This window comes from Carettochelys insculpta, chromosome 3, assembly GCF_033958435.1.
Source record: "Carettochelys insculpta isolate YL-2023 chromosome 3, ASM3395843v1, whole genome shotgun sequence".
Lineage (NCBI taxonomy): Eukaryota > Metazoa > Chordata > Testudines > Carettochelyidae > Carettochelys > Carettochelys insculpta.
The window spans coordinates 178,695,056-178,712,758 of NC_134139.1; the positions used below are offsets into that span (position 1 = coordinate 178,695,056).

Genomic DNA, 17,703 nt, shown 5'->3' on the forward strand with positions numbered 1-17,703 from the left:
AGTTTTGATGGGAGCCCTGAAATGCAGTTTTCTTGAAGTTGCAGATCGGAAGTGATGTTACATGTTGAGTCAGCATGTTCAAAGGCCCTTATCTGGTTGTTTTATCCCTTTCAATTAGTGCCTGGAGGCAGCAGTCAGGAGTTGAATGATTTTATTTTTTGGACTCATCTTTTGATTTTTTATTTTCTTTTTATTGAAACATTCCTGCCTTTGCCGAGACTTAACCATCATCAAATGCAAAAACTGTGAAATGGATTATAAACCTGACACATTTTGAAATATTGACCTCAGACCAGCACTTTTGTAGCTGAAATGTTAAGGATACTTCCACTTGAAACTTGTTTTATTTTCAGTCATATATGATTTTTTCTCTTGTAACCCTACAAGATGACAGTGGTTTTTTTTTTAAATTTACACAGTATACAGGCACACCATTTAAAATAAAACACAGGTGTGACTATTAGCACTTCTCCCACACATATAGTCAGCAAATAAATTTTATACAGTATTTTCCTGTTTTTTTTTAGTTCAGCCTTCAGTTCTTGGGAGTGGTATTCAGACAACTTCTTCATTTAATACAGTGTGGAAGACAAATTCATTAGGAGTGGAGAATATAAGCAGACAGAGATCTTCTTCAGATCCACCAGCTATTCATCCCCCTGTGCCGCCATTACGTGTAACATCTACAAGTATGTTTTCACTTTGCCCTGTTTTTCTCTGCTGCTGCATCTAACCATGGTTGGCCTTATTTTTCCATTTTCACAACTCATGCTTCCTCTTTCGGCAACTGTAGTTCTTCTTTGAGTGGTTGCTCCTGTGCATTCCAATATGTGTGTGTGTCCTTGCACCATGTTCACAGTCATTGGAACATTTTCCCTTGTGGTACCCATTGGGTGAGCTGCAGAGCCCCCTAGAGTAGTACCTCTGTGGCGCTGCATAACATCCACTAATGAATGACCTGGTGCCAGTCCAGTTCTTCCTTTCTACCAGTGATGGTCATCGAAGCTTCTGACCTTTTGCTTTTCAAGTCATTCATCAGGTCATATATACAGTTGATATTGTTCTTTGTGATTGTCATAGTGTAGTTAGAAGTAAGTTTTGGGAGAGTTTCCCCCCTTTTTTTCTATGAGACCTTGTCCCTCTCAGGGAATGCAAAAAACCCAGGACTTCACACAGTGCAAATGTGCAGCAAGCATATGCCCAGAGGACATCTGCATGCTATTTGCCTTTAAGTAACATAGGGAAGACCATTTACAAGATAAGTGCAGCATCTGCAAGGAGTTTCAGCTACAGACTAAATAAGAAAGGAACCAGAGGTTTAAACTTGTCTTCGTGGAGTCTGCAGCCCAGCTATAATCGCAGGAAGCAGTGGCAGCTCCTGTGGGAGGTTTCAGCACTGTGTAGGGATGAATGGAAGGATCATCAGCATCACTCCAATGCACAGAAACTGGTTCATTAGCCCAATACCAGTCTCACTCCCTAGTGAGGCTGCTCTCTTAGTAAGAGAACCACCAGGGACACTGAAGTCATGTGGCCTGCTTTGGGCCATCACAGACCAAGACCCTCTGTCCCAGCACAGTTGACTCCAGCCCCTCACGCAGGGCCCTCGCAGTTGTTCTCAGTGGGGTCTCCAGCATTCAAGGCGTGGGAGGAAGATTTGTATGTCTCCGACATGCAAGATACATTTGAGGCAGCTAGAGAGCTCATAGAGCTGACTGCACCAGACCTCTTGGACACTGCTGCACATGGACCATGCAGTACCATGCGCGATGCCAACCTTGGCACTGCATAATGTACCCCCGGCAAGAACACCCGTGGTGGCACATGTCATGCTCTCTGTACCGCCTCATGCTGCACCACTTCTGCCAGAACTGCCCACAGCATAGACCGTGCCTCCCCGACTGCTATAGACTGGGACCAGCTTCCCCAGTGCAATTGCAACCCAGCACCATAGGAAGCCTGCCTTCATGACTCATCACAGCTGTTACCCTTGGCACTGATCTCCAGCACTATGTGGCTCTGCTCTCCCACAGTACGGCTTGGAATACACTTCTGACTTGGATGCAGAGTCCTTCATGTCTTGCACTCACAATACTGGTCCCAATCTTGGCATCAGTCTCTGTCCCACCAGGCTGATGTTCCCATTGACACCAGTGACATCCTGGACTAATTGTTGGTAAGCCTCTATGCAGTGGCCCTTTTGGATGCTGTAGGCTTCCCACTGGAGTCAGGGCCTGGGCTGGTTTCCAGGACAGCTTCTGTGGCTTCCTCAACTCAAGTACCTTCCTTGGTGACCTCAGTAGCTCTGGCAATTCCTCCTACTCCTGAGGATCCATCTGGTGTTGACTGCAATCCCTTCTTCCCTGGCCCTCCTACCCAGCTTTTAGAAGAGGACACTGCTAGGAGCCCTTAGGGACAGGAAGACCCTATCTCTCCCCCAACATTTTCCTCACCTTCACTGGATGAAGTGGTGGCAGGCACCTCTTCGTTCCCTACATCTATGGACTCAAAAGCCCACCAGGGTCTGCTGAGGTGTATGTGTCAGAGCCTGCTGAGGAAGCTGTCAAAGACTGTGATCCAGTGGTGGATACTGTGTCCATGGGGACCCTGAAGGGATGGTCTTGTCTCTTTTTAAGTCCATCCAAGATACTACTGAACTGCTGCGGAAGACCCTGGCTTCAATGGCACCTACAGCCGAGATTGCTGAGAGGCACTATTTTGTACCCCCCGATGGGATACAAACACCTGTTCACCCATCCAGAACCAGGGTTACTTGTGGTCAATGTGGTGAACCGTAGGAAGTACAAAGGACAGCAGAGGTCAGCCCCCAGAAATAGGGAGATGAAGATATTGTACCTGTTTATTCACAAGGTTTACTCAACCGGGTAGCTCCAGCTCTGCATTTCCAACCAGCAGGTGACACTAAGACACTGTGCATTTAATTCCTAAAATACACTGTTGACATTATAGGAGCTTCTCCCATCAGAAGCCAGGCAGCAATTTGCATCCATCCTGCAAGAAGGCTGCACCATTGCCAGGACCTGTCTACAGGTAGTTTTGGACTCAGCGACACTCATTATCAGCCATTATCAGGTGTGCAGCTCTTGGCTAGGGGTGTCTGGCCTGCTGCACAATGTCCAGCATACCATGCAGGACATCCCATTTGATGGGGTGGCCCTGTTCGCAGTGGAAACTGATTCTTGCCTACACAGCTTAAAACATTCCAGGGCTACCCTGAATTGCTTGGGGATCCATACTCCAGTCCCCCAGCAGAAGCAGTTCGGGCCCCAGACACCTTCTGTTATGCACTGCCCAGGCAGGACTGCACATATCATAGGAGCAGGTGGAATAATAACAAGAATCCTCCTCAGTCCTCCTTTGGGCAGGATCAAGGAGCCTCCAAGCAGCCACCTAGCTCCACACCCCCTTTTGAAGATGTGCCCACAGACAGAGCAACAGTTCTATTCTGGATCCTTCCGCACCCTTTTTGAACCACCTTTTACCTGCCTGGGCCCAGATTACCTCTGATTGCTGGTCTTGAGCATAGTAAGAGTGGGATTACGTTATTCAGTTCTGTGGCCTCTGGCCTTTCCACCCTCCTTCTCGCTCCCTCTTCAGGGACCCGCATCATGAGAAACTCCTTATTCAGGAGGTTCAATCGCTTCTCTCTCTAGAGGTGGGAGGTGTGGTAGAGGAGGCTCCTCGGGAGTTACGGGGCAGGTGTTTTTACCCCCTGTCCTGGATCTGTGGAAGTTGAACACATTCATAAAGAAGCTCTGGTTCCAGCTGGCCTCTCTGGCTACCATAATTCTTTCCCAGGATCTGGGCCACTGGTATGCCACCCTGGCCTTAAGGACACATATTTTTGTATTTCCATCATTCTGGCCTGCACGTAGTTTATCAGATTTGCAGTAGCAGGTCAACACTGCTAGTTTACCATACTCCCATTTGGTCTGGCCGTGCCTCGTGTCTTTACAAAATGCATGCAAGGGTCATGGCTTTCATGCACAAAAACTGGGAGCAGGTTTTTCTCTTATTTGGATGACTAGCTCATCAAAGTCATGTCTGGGGGCCAGTGCTGAACTGTGTGACACTGGTAATGTCCGCATTCATATGCCTGTGCCTCATTTTAAACGTGACTATGTCCACGTTGGTCTCTACACAAAGAATCTAGTTCCTCAGGGCCCTCCTCAATCGTACACAGGCAACAGCCTCTGTGCCCAATGCATGCTTCTAGGCCAGGGTGGGCTTCATCAACAGTGTCCATCTGGACCCAACCACCATAGTGCTGAACTCTATGAGACTCTTGGGCCACATGGCCTCTTGCACTCATGTGTTGTATCATGCCCAATTATGACATTGTCTGCTGCAGGCTTTGTTAGCATTGGTGTTCAACCCCTCCAGAGAGTCTCTGGTCCAGCTAGTCACCCTGTCTACAGCAACTCTGGAATCTCTCAACTGGTGGCTTCAACTTCATGTGGCACGTTCAGGAGTGCCTTTTGCCAAGCCACAGCCAAACATTTCTCTGATCACAGACCAACCGCCAGACCCAGGGTTTATGTTCTCAGCTTAGAACTATTGCTGCACGTAAACATTGGGAACTCAGGGCAGTTTACTTGGCATGACAAGTATTCCTGCCACTGATGCAAGGCAAGTTTGCCTTGGTATTGAAGGACAACACTGCAATAATATTCTATATAAACCAACTTCTGCACAGCTGCAAACTGCATATTTGGCAGGGACACAAAATAATCTAGCAGAATGTTTAAGCTACACTATGAGCAATCACAAGTGGTCTTTCAGGTTGAACCTGACCCTCTCCATTTTCCACAGGTAGGGCCATCCCTGGGCTGACCTGCTTGCAGTTTGGTATACTAGGAAGTGCAGTTGGTTCTCCTCATTTTAGAACAACAGCTGCAATATTATAGCGGATGCCTTTTATCTCCTGTGGGCAAACCAACTCCTCTCTGTTTCCCTCTTTCTGTTGAACGACAGGGTCCACCTCAGGATCCAGCAGGACCAGGAGGGCAGTTATTTTCATAGCATGAGTAAGACATAGGCAGTGCTGGTTCACCAAACTGTTGTCTCCCAATTACATTCCAAGCATCCCTTTGTGCTAGATAACATCATGCATTAAAACCTTCTATAACCTGGCCAAGCCTCTCTCTTGACGGCTCACTCAGAGTGCAGGCATCCTCGGTGGTGTTCCTGACACAGGTCTGTAGGACATCTGCAAAGTGGCAATGTGGTCCTTCATATACACCTTTACTGCACTTTATGCCATTGCTCAGCAGGCATGGTATGCTGCTGCATTTGTTAGGGCAGTTCTGGAATCAGTGATGTACTGAAGTCCAAACCCTCCTCCATACAAATTGCTGGTAAGTCACATGTTGGAATGCGTGTGAGAAATCACTTGAGGAGGAGAAAATGGTTGTCTACCTTTTATAACTGTCCTTTGAGATGCCTTGCTCATGTCCATTCCAAACCTTCCCAGTACCCCTCTGATGGAATGTTCCAGTGAGAAGGAAATGAGGAGGTGTTAGGTCGGCAGGAGGTGTTATGCAGCACCATGGAGGTGTCACTCTGAGGGCCTCCTCAGCCAAGCCAACAGGTACCACTCAGGAAAATCTTCCAACAGCCATGCGCATGGTGTGCATACACAAATACTGTAATGGATGTTGCAAAGAACAACAGTTGCGAAAGGTAGGTAACCGTGTTCCTTTACCTGTTGTCCCCTTCAGTCTTCCCCCAACAGAACAATGGGGATTGGTTGCTCTAATGTGGTTTGGAAGGGAATTATCAGTCTTTAAGGGATGTCTCAATGTGTTTATATCAGGTTTGAATTATGTTTTGTAATGTTAATGAATTGTATAAAACTAGTGGTACACATAGGCACTAACTATAGTGTGTGGTCTGTATAATGTTCTTAAATGCTGTTAGGTTTAGGAATTCAAATGACACTTAGATAACTTAGGTTTGAGGTGGTGTAATACTCTGCCATGCTGTAGTTGAAATGACCTGAAAAGAAAAATGCAGTGCTGTTGTAGCCACATCAGTCCCAGTATATTAGAGAGACAAGAGGGGAGAGGTAATATCTGAAATTGGATCAGCTTGTGTTAGTGAGTTAGACAAGCTTCAAGCTTAGACAGAGCTGTAGAAGAACTTGTCTCTCACCCAACAAAAGCCAGTTCAAAGATATTACCTCATCCATCTTGTCTTTCTGAAGAAAAATATTTTAATTACCTTACTTAATTCTAAGCATTTCTTCTAAAATCATGGTGTGATTAATATCCAGAGAAGAATTGCCTCTTCATAGGAGTTCTCACAAAATGCTACTCAGCAAAATTTCCATAAACTCTAAGGCCCTGATTCAGCAAGGCATTTAAGCATACTTTTAAACCCATCACTGTGTAGCAAAGCACACTGAAGACTCTGTGATTTCAGTGAGTTAAAAGCATAGCCTTTGCATGTTGTTCAGCATTTTGCTGAATTGTAGCATAAATGAGGGGCTGACTAAGAAAAGTCCAGAACTAAAATATTTATTTGTGTCCAGAGTTTCTCAAATTTTTTTTAACTAAGCCGATCCCCTTCCCCATTGAATTACAATTTTTGGTTATTCTGTACCCCACTTCAGACAAAAATACACATGCAAGATTGGGTGACCCGCTGAGGTAAGTGGAGTGGGAGGTTGGTTGGCAGTGGAGGTCCCTCCTTTACCATGCTCCCTCCAGTTGAAAAATGTCTACTTCAGAGTAAGTGCTAGTGAGCTCTCTGGTTCTGCTTTTCAGAAGTACATTTTTATTTTGGTACAAAGGGAGGATTTCTACCACTTGTAAACTATAATTACAAAGCACTTTTTTCCCCTTGGAAACAAACCATGTAACAGAAATTAGTTGGTAAGATTATAAGAATAATGCATGCAATAAAAGTTTAATTCCATCGCACTCTCTGCTTTGTCTTTTTGTAGATATACTCTTTCCAGCACCACCACCTCCAGTTGCAAAGACAGCCAGTGTTATAGAAGCATTAAACCAGCAGTCAAAACAACCATCAGCTGTTCCACAATCTAAACCAATACCACCTCCACTGCCTCCACAGCCTCCAAGTAGAATCTCTCAGAAGAAGCCTGCTATTGGGTAGATGCTATTTTAGTGTTTAATTCATAAAACACTTCAGCTTATTTAACGTTCTTAGATCTTAAAGGAAGTGCGCTTGTATGTACAATGAAAGCTATAAAATATGGAAACCCATCTTCTGCCAATGACAACAGGCACTTAGTGCTGTTCACTGTCTCACAGGATATAAAATCTGAGATGTATTTATAGAATAGATAATAGGACAGACACAATGTAGTAATTCTAATTACCAAGACTTATTAAACTTGTATGACTTGATATTGAGATAATGTTTAGTCTTAGTGGTAGTTAGAAGCAACAAGGGCCCAATGGGTTCTACTTCTAATGTAATAGTAATAAAAAGTGGTAACATTAGGAGGCCAATTACACTTTGTTGCCCAAGAACTTGACACCTAGCATTAGAGAAAACCTCAGAAGATATGAAAGGACTATAACCTCATTTACAAAAAATTACAGCTGAATTTGCATTGCTCTTTTGCACTGCATTTGTTGATCAAATGGGATTTATGAATGGGCTTGAAAGTTCTGGTTTATTTTCTGACTAGATGGATGTTTAATTTTCTTCTGAACAGGATTGACAAGTCATCTGGTATAACTAACAAAGGGCAACCCAGGGGACCAGGATCTTTGCAACAGTCTGGTAATTATAATATAAAGAGGCATCATGGGTTAATTTAAAAAATAAATGTAGTTTGTAGTTTTAACTCTCCTGTTAAAACTTCTGAGATTATTTGTAACTGAACGAGGCTAGAGTGGGGAGGAGACTGTTTTCTGTACTTCTCAGCTGGTTTTTACATATTTGACAACACTAGCCAGTCTATATGGGGACACTCAGGAAGTGAATCAACTGAAGTGCATCAATCTGCATAGGCTAAAGCATGTTAACCTCTGTGTGGATGCTCTCACATAACTGTAATGTAGTCTTGCACTAATGTAATCCTCCTCCAAGGAGGAGGATGTTTTTTGATTGCTTCTTTTTAAGGTCATTTAAGGTCATTTAGGCTCCACTGCTGGGAGCTCTCGTGCATGAATAGATTTCTGGGTCCTGTTGATGTCAGTGGGATCCTAGAAGGGTGGGCCCCTCCAGAGTACCTTGCAAAATCCAGGGGTTTGTCCGTTACCCCATTGTATGTTAATAATATGTCCAAAGTTTAGATGGCTTTCTTCCGTGTATTAATCAGAGAATTCTTGCTTTTCAATTTTCTTTTCCACCAATTTTATAAATCTATATGTCTGTACTTCAGTTTTCACTATGATCAGTCTATACTTGTCCTTGGATTGTCTGCAGAGCTAAGGAAAGTTCTCTGATGGCCTTCTATTCTCTGTGTGTCTCACAGAAGGACATGGGAGTTCTTCTCTTGGCCCTCTGTGGAGGTCTGGAGTTTTGTGCCTGTGCACATGCAAGAACACAGCATCTGATTAAAGTTTTCAACCAGAGAAGCAAGCACTTTTTGATTTGCCATGTTTTTTTCTTTGAGCATAGAAGAGTTATAACAAGATGGCAGTCTGAAATGAATGATATGCTTTAAAACTATTATGTTGTCCCCTGCTTAGTCCTCTCTTGTCCAGGTTTATTTAGTGTGGAGAAGACTGAAGGGGGACATAACAGTTTTCAAGTACATAGAAGGTTATTACAAGGACGAAGGTGAAAAATTGTTCTTGTTAACCTCTGAGGACAGGACAAGAAGCAATGGACTTAAATTGCAGCAAGGGAGTTTTAGGTTGGACATTAGGAGAAACTTCCTGTCAGAGAGCCTTGGAAAAAATTGCCCCAGGAGGCTGTGAAATCTGTGTCCTTGGAGGATTTTTAGAACTGATTAGACCAGTGGTGTCCAGTAGTAATTGAAGGATTGCCACACTTGTGGTTGTCATCCTTCTGTATTCACTGTGCCCTGCCCCCAAGAATACCCTCCCCCTACCCCAGATCCAGGCACCCCCCAAATAAATGCCCTCTCCCACAGCCAGTCACCCGCCCCCACTCTAAGTAAAAGCCCTCCCCCAGAGCCAGGCACCCCCAGCCCCCCCCTCCCCCCCCACCCCGCCACGCAAACTGAATGTAGCAACCAAATCACCAGAGCCATGGCGCCAGGGCTGAAGCCATGGCCTCATGAGCCACACTGGCCCAAGCTGTGCTGGGGCCCAAGCCGCCACCACTACCACCACACGCTTGTCCCACTGAGCTGAGGGGCACATGTGTGGAGTGGGCGGACAGCACCCCGTGTGCAGCTTAGAGGAGCTGCATGCAGCTCCAGAGCCAGTTGCCACACCACGGTGTGCCGTTCGCCACATGTGGCAAGTGGGGAACATGTTGGACGCCTCAGGGTTAGACAAACACCTGTCAGAAATGAAGTTGTTGTTACATGGTCCTGCCTTGAGTTCACGGGACTAATTTAGATTCTGTATGGAAGTCTCTTCCAGTCTTTTGGAGGTATGTGAGGTAATGGAGAAGCATCTAGCATAGGTGGTTATCTATTTCTCCTATCTTGGTGTTTTCTCTAGTTTCCTTCATGGGAGTATTGAAGCTCTTAAGTAACTGTCTTAAGCACCAAGAAGCTGTTTGTGGTTGCGAACTGTAGAAAGCTGATCAGTTTAGGAATTTAATGAGAACTACTACCTGGAGAGGAAAATTTGAAGGAAAAAGCATAACTTGTGTATTTCAATAACAAGACTGAACTAGTTTAAGTGTAGAATTATCATATAGTTGTAACTTGTTTTTTAAAATATGTCACCATTTTACATGTTTTACTTACTTTTAACAACAGGAGAATTCTCTTCTGTGGCTGAGGCTTCTGTAACACAAACTGGACCTATAGCGAGCTCATCAACACAGATTCAACCACCAGCCCCAATGCCAAGGAAGTCACAAATGGTAAGTAGGAAAAAGACCTAACTAAGCTTTCTTTTTTTCTAAACCGTATGTGATGTTGTAATAGTAGAGAGTTTGATGCAACAGTTTGCCCTCCATCAAGTATTTTGTCAAAAAATAAGTTGTAAAACCGAACCATGAATAAGACTGTCAGTGTGTTTAATCAAACACTCAGGCATTTTAATAGATACTTTAAAAATACTCTGTATTTCCTGAAAATTTTACAGGAATGAGTGTATAACCGCAGACACAGAACAAGAAATTCATTGCCAGTGTCTGACATGTGACTCATGCACAAATCTATAAAGTACTGATGATGTAAATGTTGCTGAGCTTGAGAGTTAAATATCATAAAAACAACAAGAAGTCCTGTGGCACTTTATAGACTAACAGATACTTTGGAGCATAAGCTTTCATGGAAAAAGACCTGCTTCATCAGATGCGTGACGATCTGATGAAGTGGGTCTTTGCGCACAAAAGCTTATGTTCCAAAATATCTGTTAGTTTAGAAGGTGCCACAGGACTTTTAGTTGTTTTTGCATACACAGGGTAACACGGATACCCTTCTGTTAATTGTTATCACACACCCCCTTTAGTTCTTAAAACTCAGGGAAATAGGAAGTCAAGTAAGCAGCATCACAAAGTGATACTTCAAGCTGAGCTAAAAAATATTGGGGCTTCAAGGGGATGTAAACAGAAACATTTACATTTAGAGCTCTCTCTCATTTAATTCTGTGGAAGCTTAGGCCATATTTACACTAGCACCTTCATCGCTCAGGGAAAGAACACAGCTGGACTGACATAAAGTTTGCAGGTATAAGCAGTCACGCACAGCACTTCATTCCATTGACACAGCAACAGCTGCCCATCAAGCTGTTTTTGGTGTGTTGACAGGAGAGTGTCTCCCATTGTCATAATATGGCTACACAAGCACTCTTACAGCAGCATTGTATCTGTGCAGCTGTGCCACTGCAAGCTTGTAAGCGTGACCTTAGATGTGAAAACAGCATGGTCTGTTGGGTATGATACTAGGGTGGGAATTAGGAGATGTGGGCTCTGTTCCTGATTTGGCTACTGTCCTGCTGTGTGACCCTGGCAGGCTGCATCATCTCGCTGTGCCTGTCTTCACCTTTTCACACTTTGTCAATCTTGTCTGTTTAGATTGTGAGGTCTCCAGGCAAGGGCTGTTTCTGAGTGGCCAGCAGCACCAAGAGGTGCCGGGGGCCAGGTGGGATGGGGGGGCCTGGCTCTCTGCCCCTGAACGGGCCAAGGGCAGAATGGGCCAGTCAGCCTTCCCCAAAGCCTCCTCTGAGCCACCTGTGGAGGGATGCACAGCACTCTGTGGTATTTCAAAAGGGCCTGGATCTTTCGCCACGGTGGTGGCCAGAACCCCAGGCCCGTTTGAAATGGTGGACCCAGGATCATTCACCCACTTTCCAGACATGCACACATGAGTGTGCATACACATCTCTTCTGTCTGACAAATTAGCTTTGCAGTAGTGTTACCCGTCAGTGGGTCTTGAAGCACTTTACAAAGGAGGTCAGTATCATTAGCCTCAGTGTGCAGATGGGGCTGAGGTAAGGAGAAGTGAGGTGACTTGCTTAAGGTCACCCAGCAGGCCAGTGGCAGAGGCAGGAATAGCATGTCAGATACTCTTGACACAAAGTTCATTGGTCTGTTCACTAGGCCACACTGCTTCTGAATATATAATTTTGGATATTTTTCAGTTTTCTGGTTAATATGAGGTGGAATAACTGTTCTAACTGGTTTCATTCTCTTAATCTTTGCTCTGTTAAGATGCTGGACCATGAGCTTTGTGTATGGTTCAGGTTTGAAACCCTTAATGCCATTAATTCAACATTCTTCTGTCATGGTTTAAATAGCTGATTGTGGTGGACTCCCTGTGTAAAATAGGATTGTAGCAACCCTGACCTGTTCCTTCTTTGTTAAACTATAGAACAGAATGGCTTTCTATCTAAATTAATTTACTTTGCCAAATAGGTGATAGGGGGCAATCTGTGTTCTATCTAGGGTGTAGTTTTAATTGTAAATATGTTAATGAAATATTAGAATTTCCAGATAACCTCAGCAAAGTGAAGTTTGCATACCTGGAGTACCTAATCAGGTATCTCTCTAATGGCCCAGGATAGAGTGGAATGAAAAGTTTTAGCAATAGTGCCCAGAGAGAGAGAAGTTATTTAGCTAAAGTGCTTTAGCTAAACTGATTAGCTGAAAATAGCTTAACTGAAGCATTAGTGAGATCAGTGTAGCTGAAGCAGTTTTGTTAAATTGTTCCATCCACCTTTGCTCCCCAGCCTTCTCTGCTCTGTGTCTCTCCTGCCAAAATATCATGGGGGCCAGCCAGCAGGTAGCTCTTTCCTGATAATCAAGTTTCTCAGGTATGCAGAGATAACCAACAGCTCCTCTGTGAAGTGCATCTGTGCTATAGCCTTCAGGTTTTGTGCAGAAAACTTTGTTTTAAACTGAAGGTTTTATATATGTGCTTTATGCACTTTAAAATATACTTCGGGTATGTTGCATTTTTTCTTGAAATTTCTGAAGTTTGCCAGGAATGTGGGGGGGTCTGTTACATTCTGCTTAACTTCTTGAGAAGAAATAATACCTTGTAATTGCTGTTCTCTGAAGGTAATAATTATACTGTTGGAAGTGCATATATGCACTCATTCATTCCCCTTACTGAGATGGAGGATAACTGTATTTATGACTCTGATTTGGCTGGGAAAGGACAAACAGTGACATAGTTAGATTCATTGTGGTCTGGTTCATTGAGTCAGGTATGACTTTGAAACGGATCACAAGAGCTGGGATGTCACCAGCTGGGAGTGCAGCAAAATACCTGTGTCCTGTAAAGAAAGCTTGGGAGGAGAGATGCCCTCCCCCTCCTCCTCATATTACTGTCTACTTGCTTCTTCCTCTCACCAGCCACTCAATCCTAGAACTTTCCCCTACCTGCTGGAGCTCAGCTCCAAGGCAGGAAAGTGGTGCTTTGCTAGTGCAGAGAAGCACTTGCCACAGGAAATGCTCCAGTGCCATGCTGCACAGGTGCTCCCTTCCTAGCTCCCAAGCATTTGTAAACCATTTTGTAACCCATATCCTTCAGTCCTCAAAGCATTGTGATTCTGGGTGTTCACAGTGTTGGTGTTGCCCACTTCAGTTTAAGTGGGCTCCTGTGTCAGTCCCTTACGGTTAACAATCTGTCCCAACTTGTGTTTAGCACAAACACTCTGGTGAGCTTTCACATGCCAGAATAAAAGCTTTGTGAGGTTCAACAGCAAGTTCCTTCTACCAGCGGAAATGAGACTAGTAAGGGGTATTACCCCGCCCACCTTGTCTCTCTCTATGGTATGCAGGGGACTTTTCAGACAATGTGTGGGTTGTAATCCAAAAAGAGTGAGAACTGCTCTAGTGGTATGAGCGAAGAAGTGAAGTCAGACTTTGTGTGGCCTTTTCCTTCTGGCATGGGCACTGCCAGAGTCTTTGGACAGGACTTGAACCACTTGGGTTTGATTGCCCCATCTGCACAATGAAAAGGCCCTTCCTTGCCTATTGGGGTTAGGAGGGTAAGTTTTCATGTTTATACAACGCTTTGAAGGTATAGAGTTAATGAACCTTTACAGCTAAGTATAACTAACGGGTAGGTAACAGAGAGAAAGCCATGCTAGTCTATATATTATCAAAACAAAAACGCAGTAAAGTAGCACTTTAAATTATTTTGTTAGTCTTTAAAGTGCTACTTTACTGCTTTTTTGTTTTAATGGGTAAGTATTTGCCACCTGCTGCTGAGATGGAATAATGTTTCTGAACTGCATTGTGGAACATTAATCCAGGCCTAGAGAAGAATGTAGATATAATGTAAGTGGCTATATGAACAGCTATTTCCAAAGGGTAACAGAGGGAACTTAATTTTCCTCACCGAATGAGTTCAGTTCCAGGCTGTGTTGCTTATCTTTCAGAAAGACAAGGTGGATGAGGTAATATTTTTATTGGACCAGCTTCTGTTGATGAGAGACAAGCTTTTAAGCCACACAGAGCTCTCCTAAGTTCTGGGAAAAGAAGAGCTCTATGGCTCAAAACCTTGTGTATGTCATCAGTAGAACCTGGTCCAGTAAAAGATATCATCATGCCTATTTTCTCTAGTATCTTAGGACCAACTCTCATGTAACACGCCAGTAGGCCTCAGAGAGAAAGGGTGGAACTTCCATTTCTGTAATACAAGTAAGCTCCCATCCCTGTGTTACAGCCTTGAACTCTGCAAACATAAACATAAGATAGCCATATCAGCCCTCGCACCTGTGTTTAGATGTGGGAACCTAGAGAATCCAGTAACCAAAGCAACCTTGGCTTCAGCCCCACGAGAATGTTAAAAGTGGCATTGAGCCAATATCCACACACCCAGTAAACAGCTAATGCATAAGATCACTGTAAAGTCCTGCCCCTAGCTGAGTTTCACTGGGGACTCTCCGCCTCGTGGGTACCTCGGCCGTTCCCCCAGCTGGAACAATGTCTGCTGCGGTCCTGATGTGACACGCTTCAGGACTGGAACTCCCTGCAGCAGAAAAGGGACATAAGCATGTCAAAATGTCTCTTATCCAGTCATACACATTTCTGTTGCACTTCTTTCCTTGCTAATGCATACCTTGTGAATAATTTGTAGTAACTTGGAGTAGATAAGCTTAATAAAGTACATTATCCCTAATTGGCTCTGTGTTGATGCAAATCCCATGATCCTGTCCATCCTTGGCCTGTGAGATGACACAACATGGCTACAACTGCATTGCTTATCTTTCGTCATGTTTCATTACTTGTTATGTACACGTTTTTGTGTTGCAGTCAAAAACCAAACCCAAGAGAGTAAAAGCCATTTACAACTGTGTAGCAGATAATCCAGATGAACTAACCTTTTCAGAGGGAGATATCATTGTAGTGGATGGGGAGGAAGACCAGGAGTGGTGGGTGAGTACTTTAATGTACACATCTTTAATTCAAAGTATGCCTGTGTTTTCAAAGTACATCAGCAATAAAATACGTAAGTATGCCATAGAGTTTGTAGCAATTTGAATAGCTGCAACTATAACCAGACTGAGTGGAGAATGATCCCATATAGCAGCTGGCTTATAGATCTCCATCTTTGGCTGGCCAGCTGCTCATTGCCTGTCTTGTGAGAGCTGGTTTTACAGACTCCTTGCTTGAATGAACTCCACTGCTCCCTACCCTCCCCCCGACTTATTCCACACACTACTTCCTTTGTCATCCCCTCCTTCTGCCTCTACTGATTTAATTGTAAGCAAAAGGTTTGGGGCTCAGACAATAGCTCCTAACAGGTTGTCTGCATTTTTGTAGGCTGGAAGAGAATGTCTCCTTTCACAGAGATCTAGTTCCATTTTTCAGACATGGATTGCCCGTGCTTTAGCTGACATGGTGCTTAGCCAATCTGATCCTACGGGAATTCCTTGATCCTCCCCATCACAGAATAGTAGAATTGGACAGGGCCTTGACAGGTCATCAAATCCAGTCCCCCAGCCTCACAGCATGACCAAGCATCATCTGTCATCCCTGTTAGATATTTATCTGACATCTTCTTGAATATCTCCAATGATGGAGATTCCACACCCACCCTAGGCAATTTATTCCAGTACTTATGCAGTGTTACAGTTAGGAATTTTTTGTTATGTCCTACCTAAACCTCCCTGGCTGCACTTTAAGCCCATTGCTCTTGTCCTATCATTAGAGGATAAGGAGAATTTTTTTTCTCTCTCCTCCTTGTAACACCCTTGCAGGTACTTGAATGCTGCTACCATGTTCCCTCTGAGCCATCTCTTTTCCAAACTAAACAAACCCATTTTTTTAATACTCTCTCATATTTTTCTAGACCTTTAATTGTTTTAGTTGCTCTTCTCTGGACCCACTCCAATTTCTGCACACCCTTCCTAAAATGTGGGGCCCAGATCTGGACACATCATTCCAAGAGAGGCCTAATAAGCGCAGAATATATCTGAGTAGTTTTGACAATTTACAGATATACCACCAGTAGGCTGTGAAGAGGCCATGTGCCCAGCCAGAGAATTAGTGGCTTTCACTAATTAATTACTAATTAATTCATTAATCACTCAGACCTAAGAGGACAGCATTATGGAGTATTTTATAAGGTGCCATGAAAGGTTGTCTCTGGAAAGAGTTACTATCTACAGCTGATGTAACATCTTTCATGAGTCTAAAATACACATTTTAGATACATATATATGAAAGATGTACCCACATGCTCTTTTTAGAAGGAATGCAACTTGATGGATTCCCTCTGTCCTCTATGAGCATTCACATATGGGCTTTCTTTACCTATACTATGTAATGGAGTTTATTGAATAGCACACTGTTCTCCACTATCTTCTTATCCCGTAGACACTCTTTCCATGGGGTTTTGAACTCATTTTCTTCTCCTAAAGAGCCTCTATTAGTCCACTAATTGTCTGGCTGGGCACATGGCCTCTTCACAGGCTAGAGGTGCTATATCAGTGTAAATTGTCAAAACCACCTATTTATTCTTTTAGATCTCTCACTAAGCATAAGTGCACATCATCTCCCAGGCTTCTGGGGCTGTTCAAACACATCTGCAGTGTGGCATCATTCTCCCCTATAACCTGGTATGTTACATACTATTCTTTATTAGTTCCTATTAATCTTGAAATTATATATAACAATGATTATGAAAAAAATTCTTCCATTAGTTAGTTAGGTGAAAGAACATGCATAAACAAATGAACATGTATTTCTCATTTCTTCTCACATCTAGTGAGTGAGGAAAGATCTCTTCTGGTAGCAAGTAACTACATGGTAGGCCTGCCCTTGGACGATCCTGTGTCAGATAATTAAATCTTTGAACAAATGCCATCACAATTTAGTTTTTAGCATCCCTCACAGAACAAAATGTTTGGGTGATTCTGCTTCACCTTAAGAATGTGTGATATGTGGTGGAGCTACTTTTCAGGACCTGGTAATCCTAGGGAGTATTGGAGCTGTTTGGAAATCTGCTAATACATTATATTTTGAAAGATTAGAAGGCGAGAGCAAGCAGTGCTTACTACCCGTTTTACTTTGGATCCCAACAATATGACTACACTGCAAATGGTGTATGGATTAAGGGGCTGTTTAATTGCAGTGTAGACATTTTGATTCAGCCTGATGCCTTATGCAACCCTTCACCCGAAAGTATGTCCTGAAATTAAAAGGCAACTTAATCTGAGCCTTACAAGCCAAAGTCAGCTGACATGGGTCAGACGTGAGTGTTTAACTACGGTGTAGAAACACTCCAAAGAGCTTGCTGTGGGTTGTGTTTATTCCTGTGAAAGGCTAACATCATAAGGTTAGGAGAATTTGCACTGTTTGCTTTCCGTGTTGAGAACTGCAATTGAAGTAATCCTATTAGATAGAAAACTATCTTACCCATGTACTTTCCAGAATCCAATGTACTAAATCAGGGTTTTTTGAAAAAGACCAGTACCCATGAATGCATTCGCTTTACTTCTATTTATATTGTTAGATGTCAGAATTGAAGAACTCAGAATCATAATAGCACCACTGACAGTACCTGACAGTAATGCTTTATAAGATCAAAAATCATTGTTAGACCAAAAGGCAGTTATTTATGCAAGCTGAAACCTTCCTTAACACCTTTCTGATTGTCT

At 43.5% G+C, this 17,703-nt stretch overlaps 1 protein-coding gene across 3 annotated transcripts in view; it reads left to right on the plus strand.

The window, feature by feature from the left end:
* The window catches only part of ASAP2 (ArfGAP with SH3 domain, ankyrin repeat and PH domain 2), a 231,254-nt gene that overhangs the window by 208,941 nt on the left and 4,610 nt on the right, over positions 1-17,703 (plus strand). For 2 of the 3 annotated variants that reach the window (XM_074991235.1, XM_074991236.1), the window contains exons 23-27: positions 528-689; positions 6,968-7,136; positions 7,709-7,776; positions 9,899-10,005; positions 14,855-14,977. In XM_074991235.1, coding sequence (XP_074847336.1) covers positions 528-689; positions 6,968-7,136; positions 7,709-7,776; positions 9,899-10,005; positions 14,855-14,977 — 629 coding nt within the window. The remainder of the gene's footprint in view (positions 1-527; positions 690-6,967; positions 7,137-7,708; positions 7,777-9,898; positions 10,006-14,854; positions 14,978-17,703) is intronic. The other variant, XM_074991237.1, reaches the window with a different exon arrangement.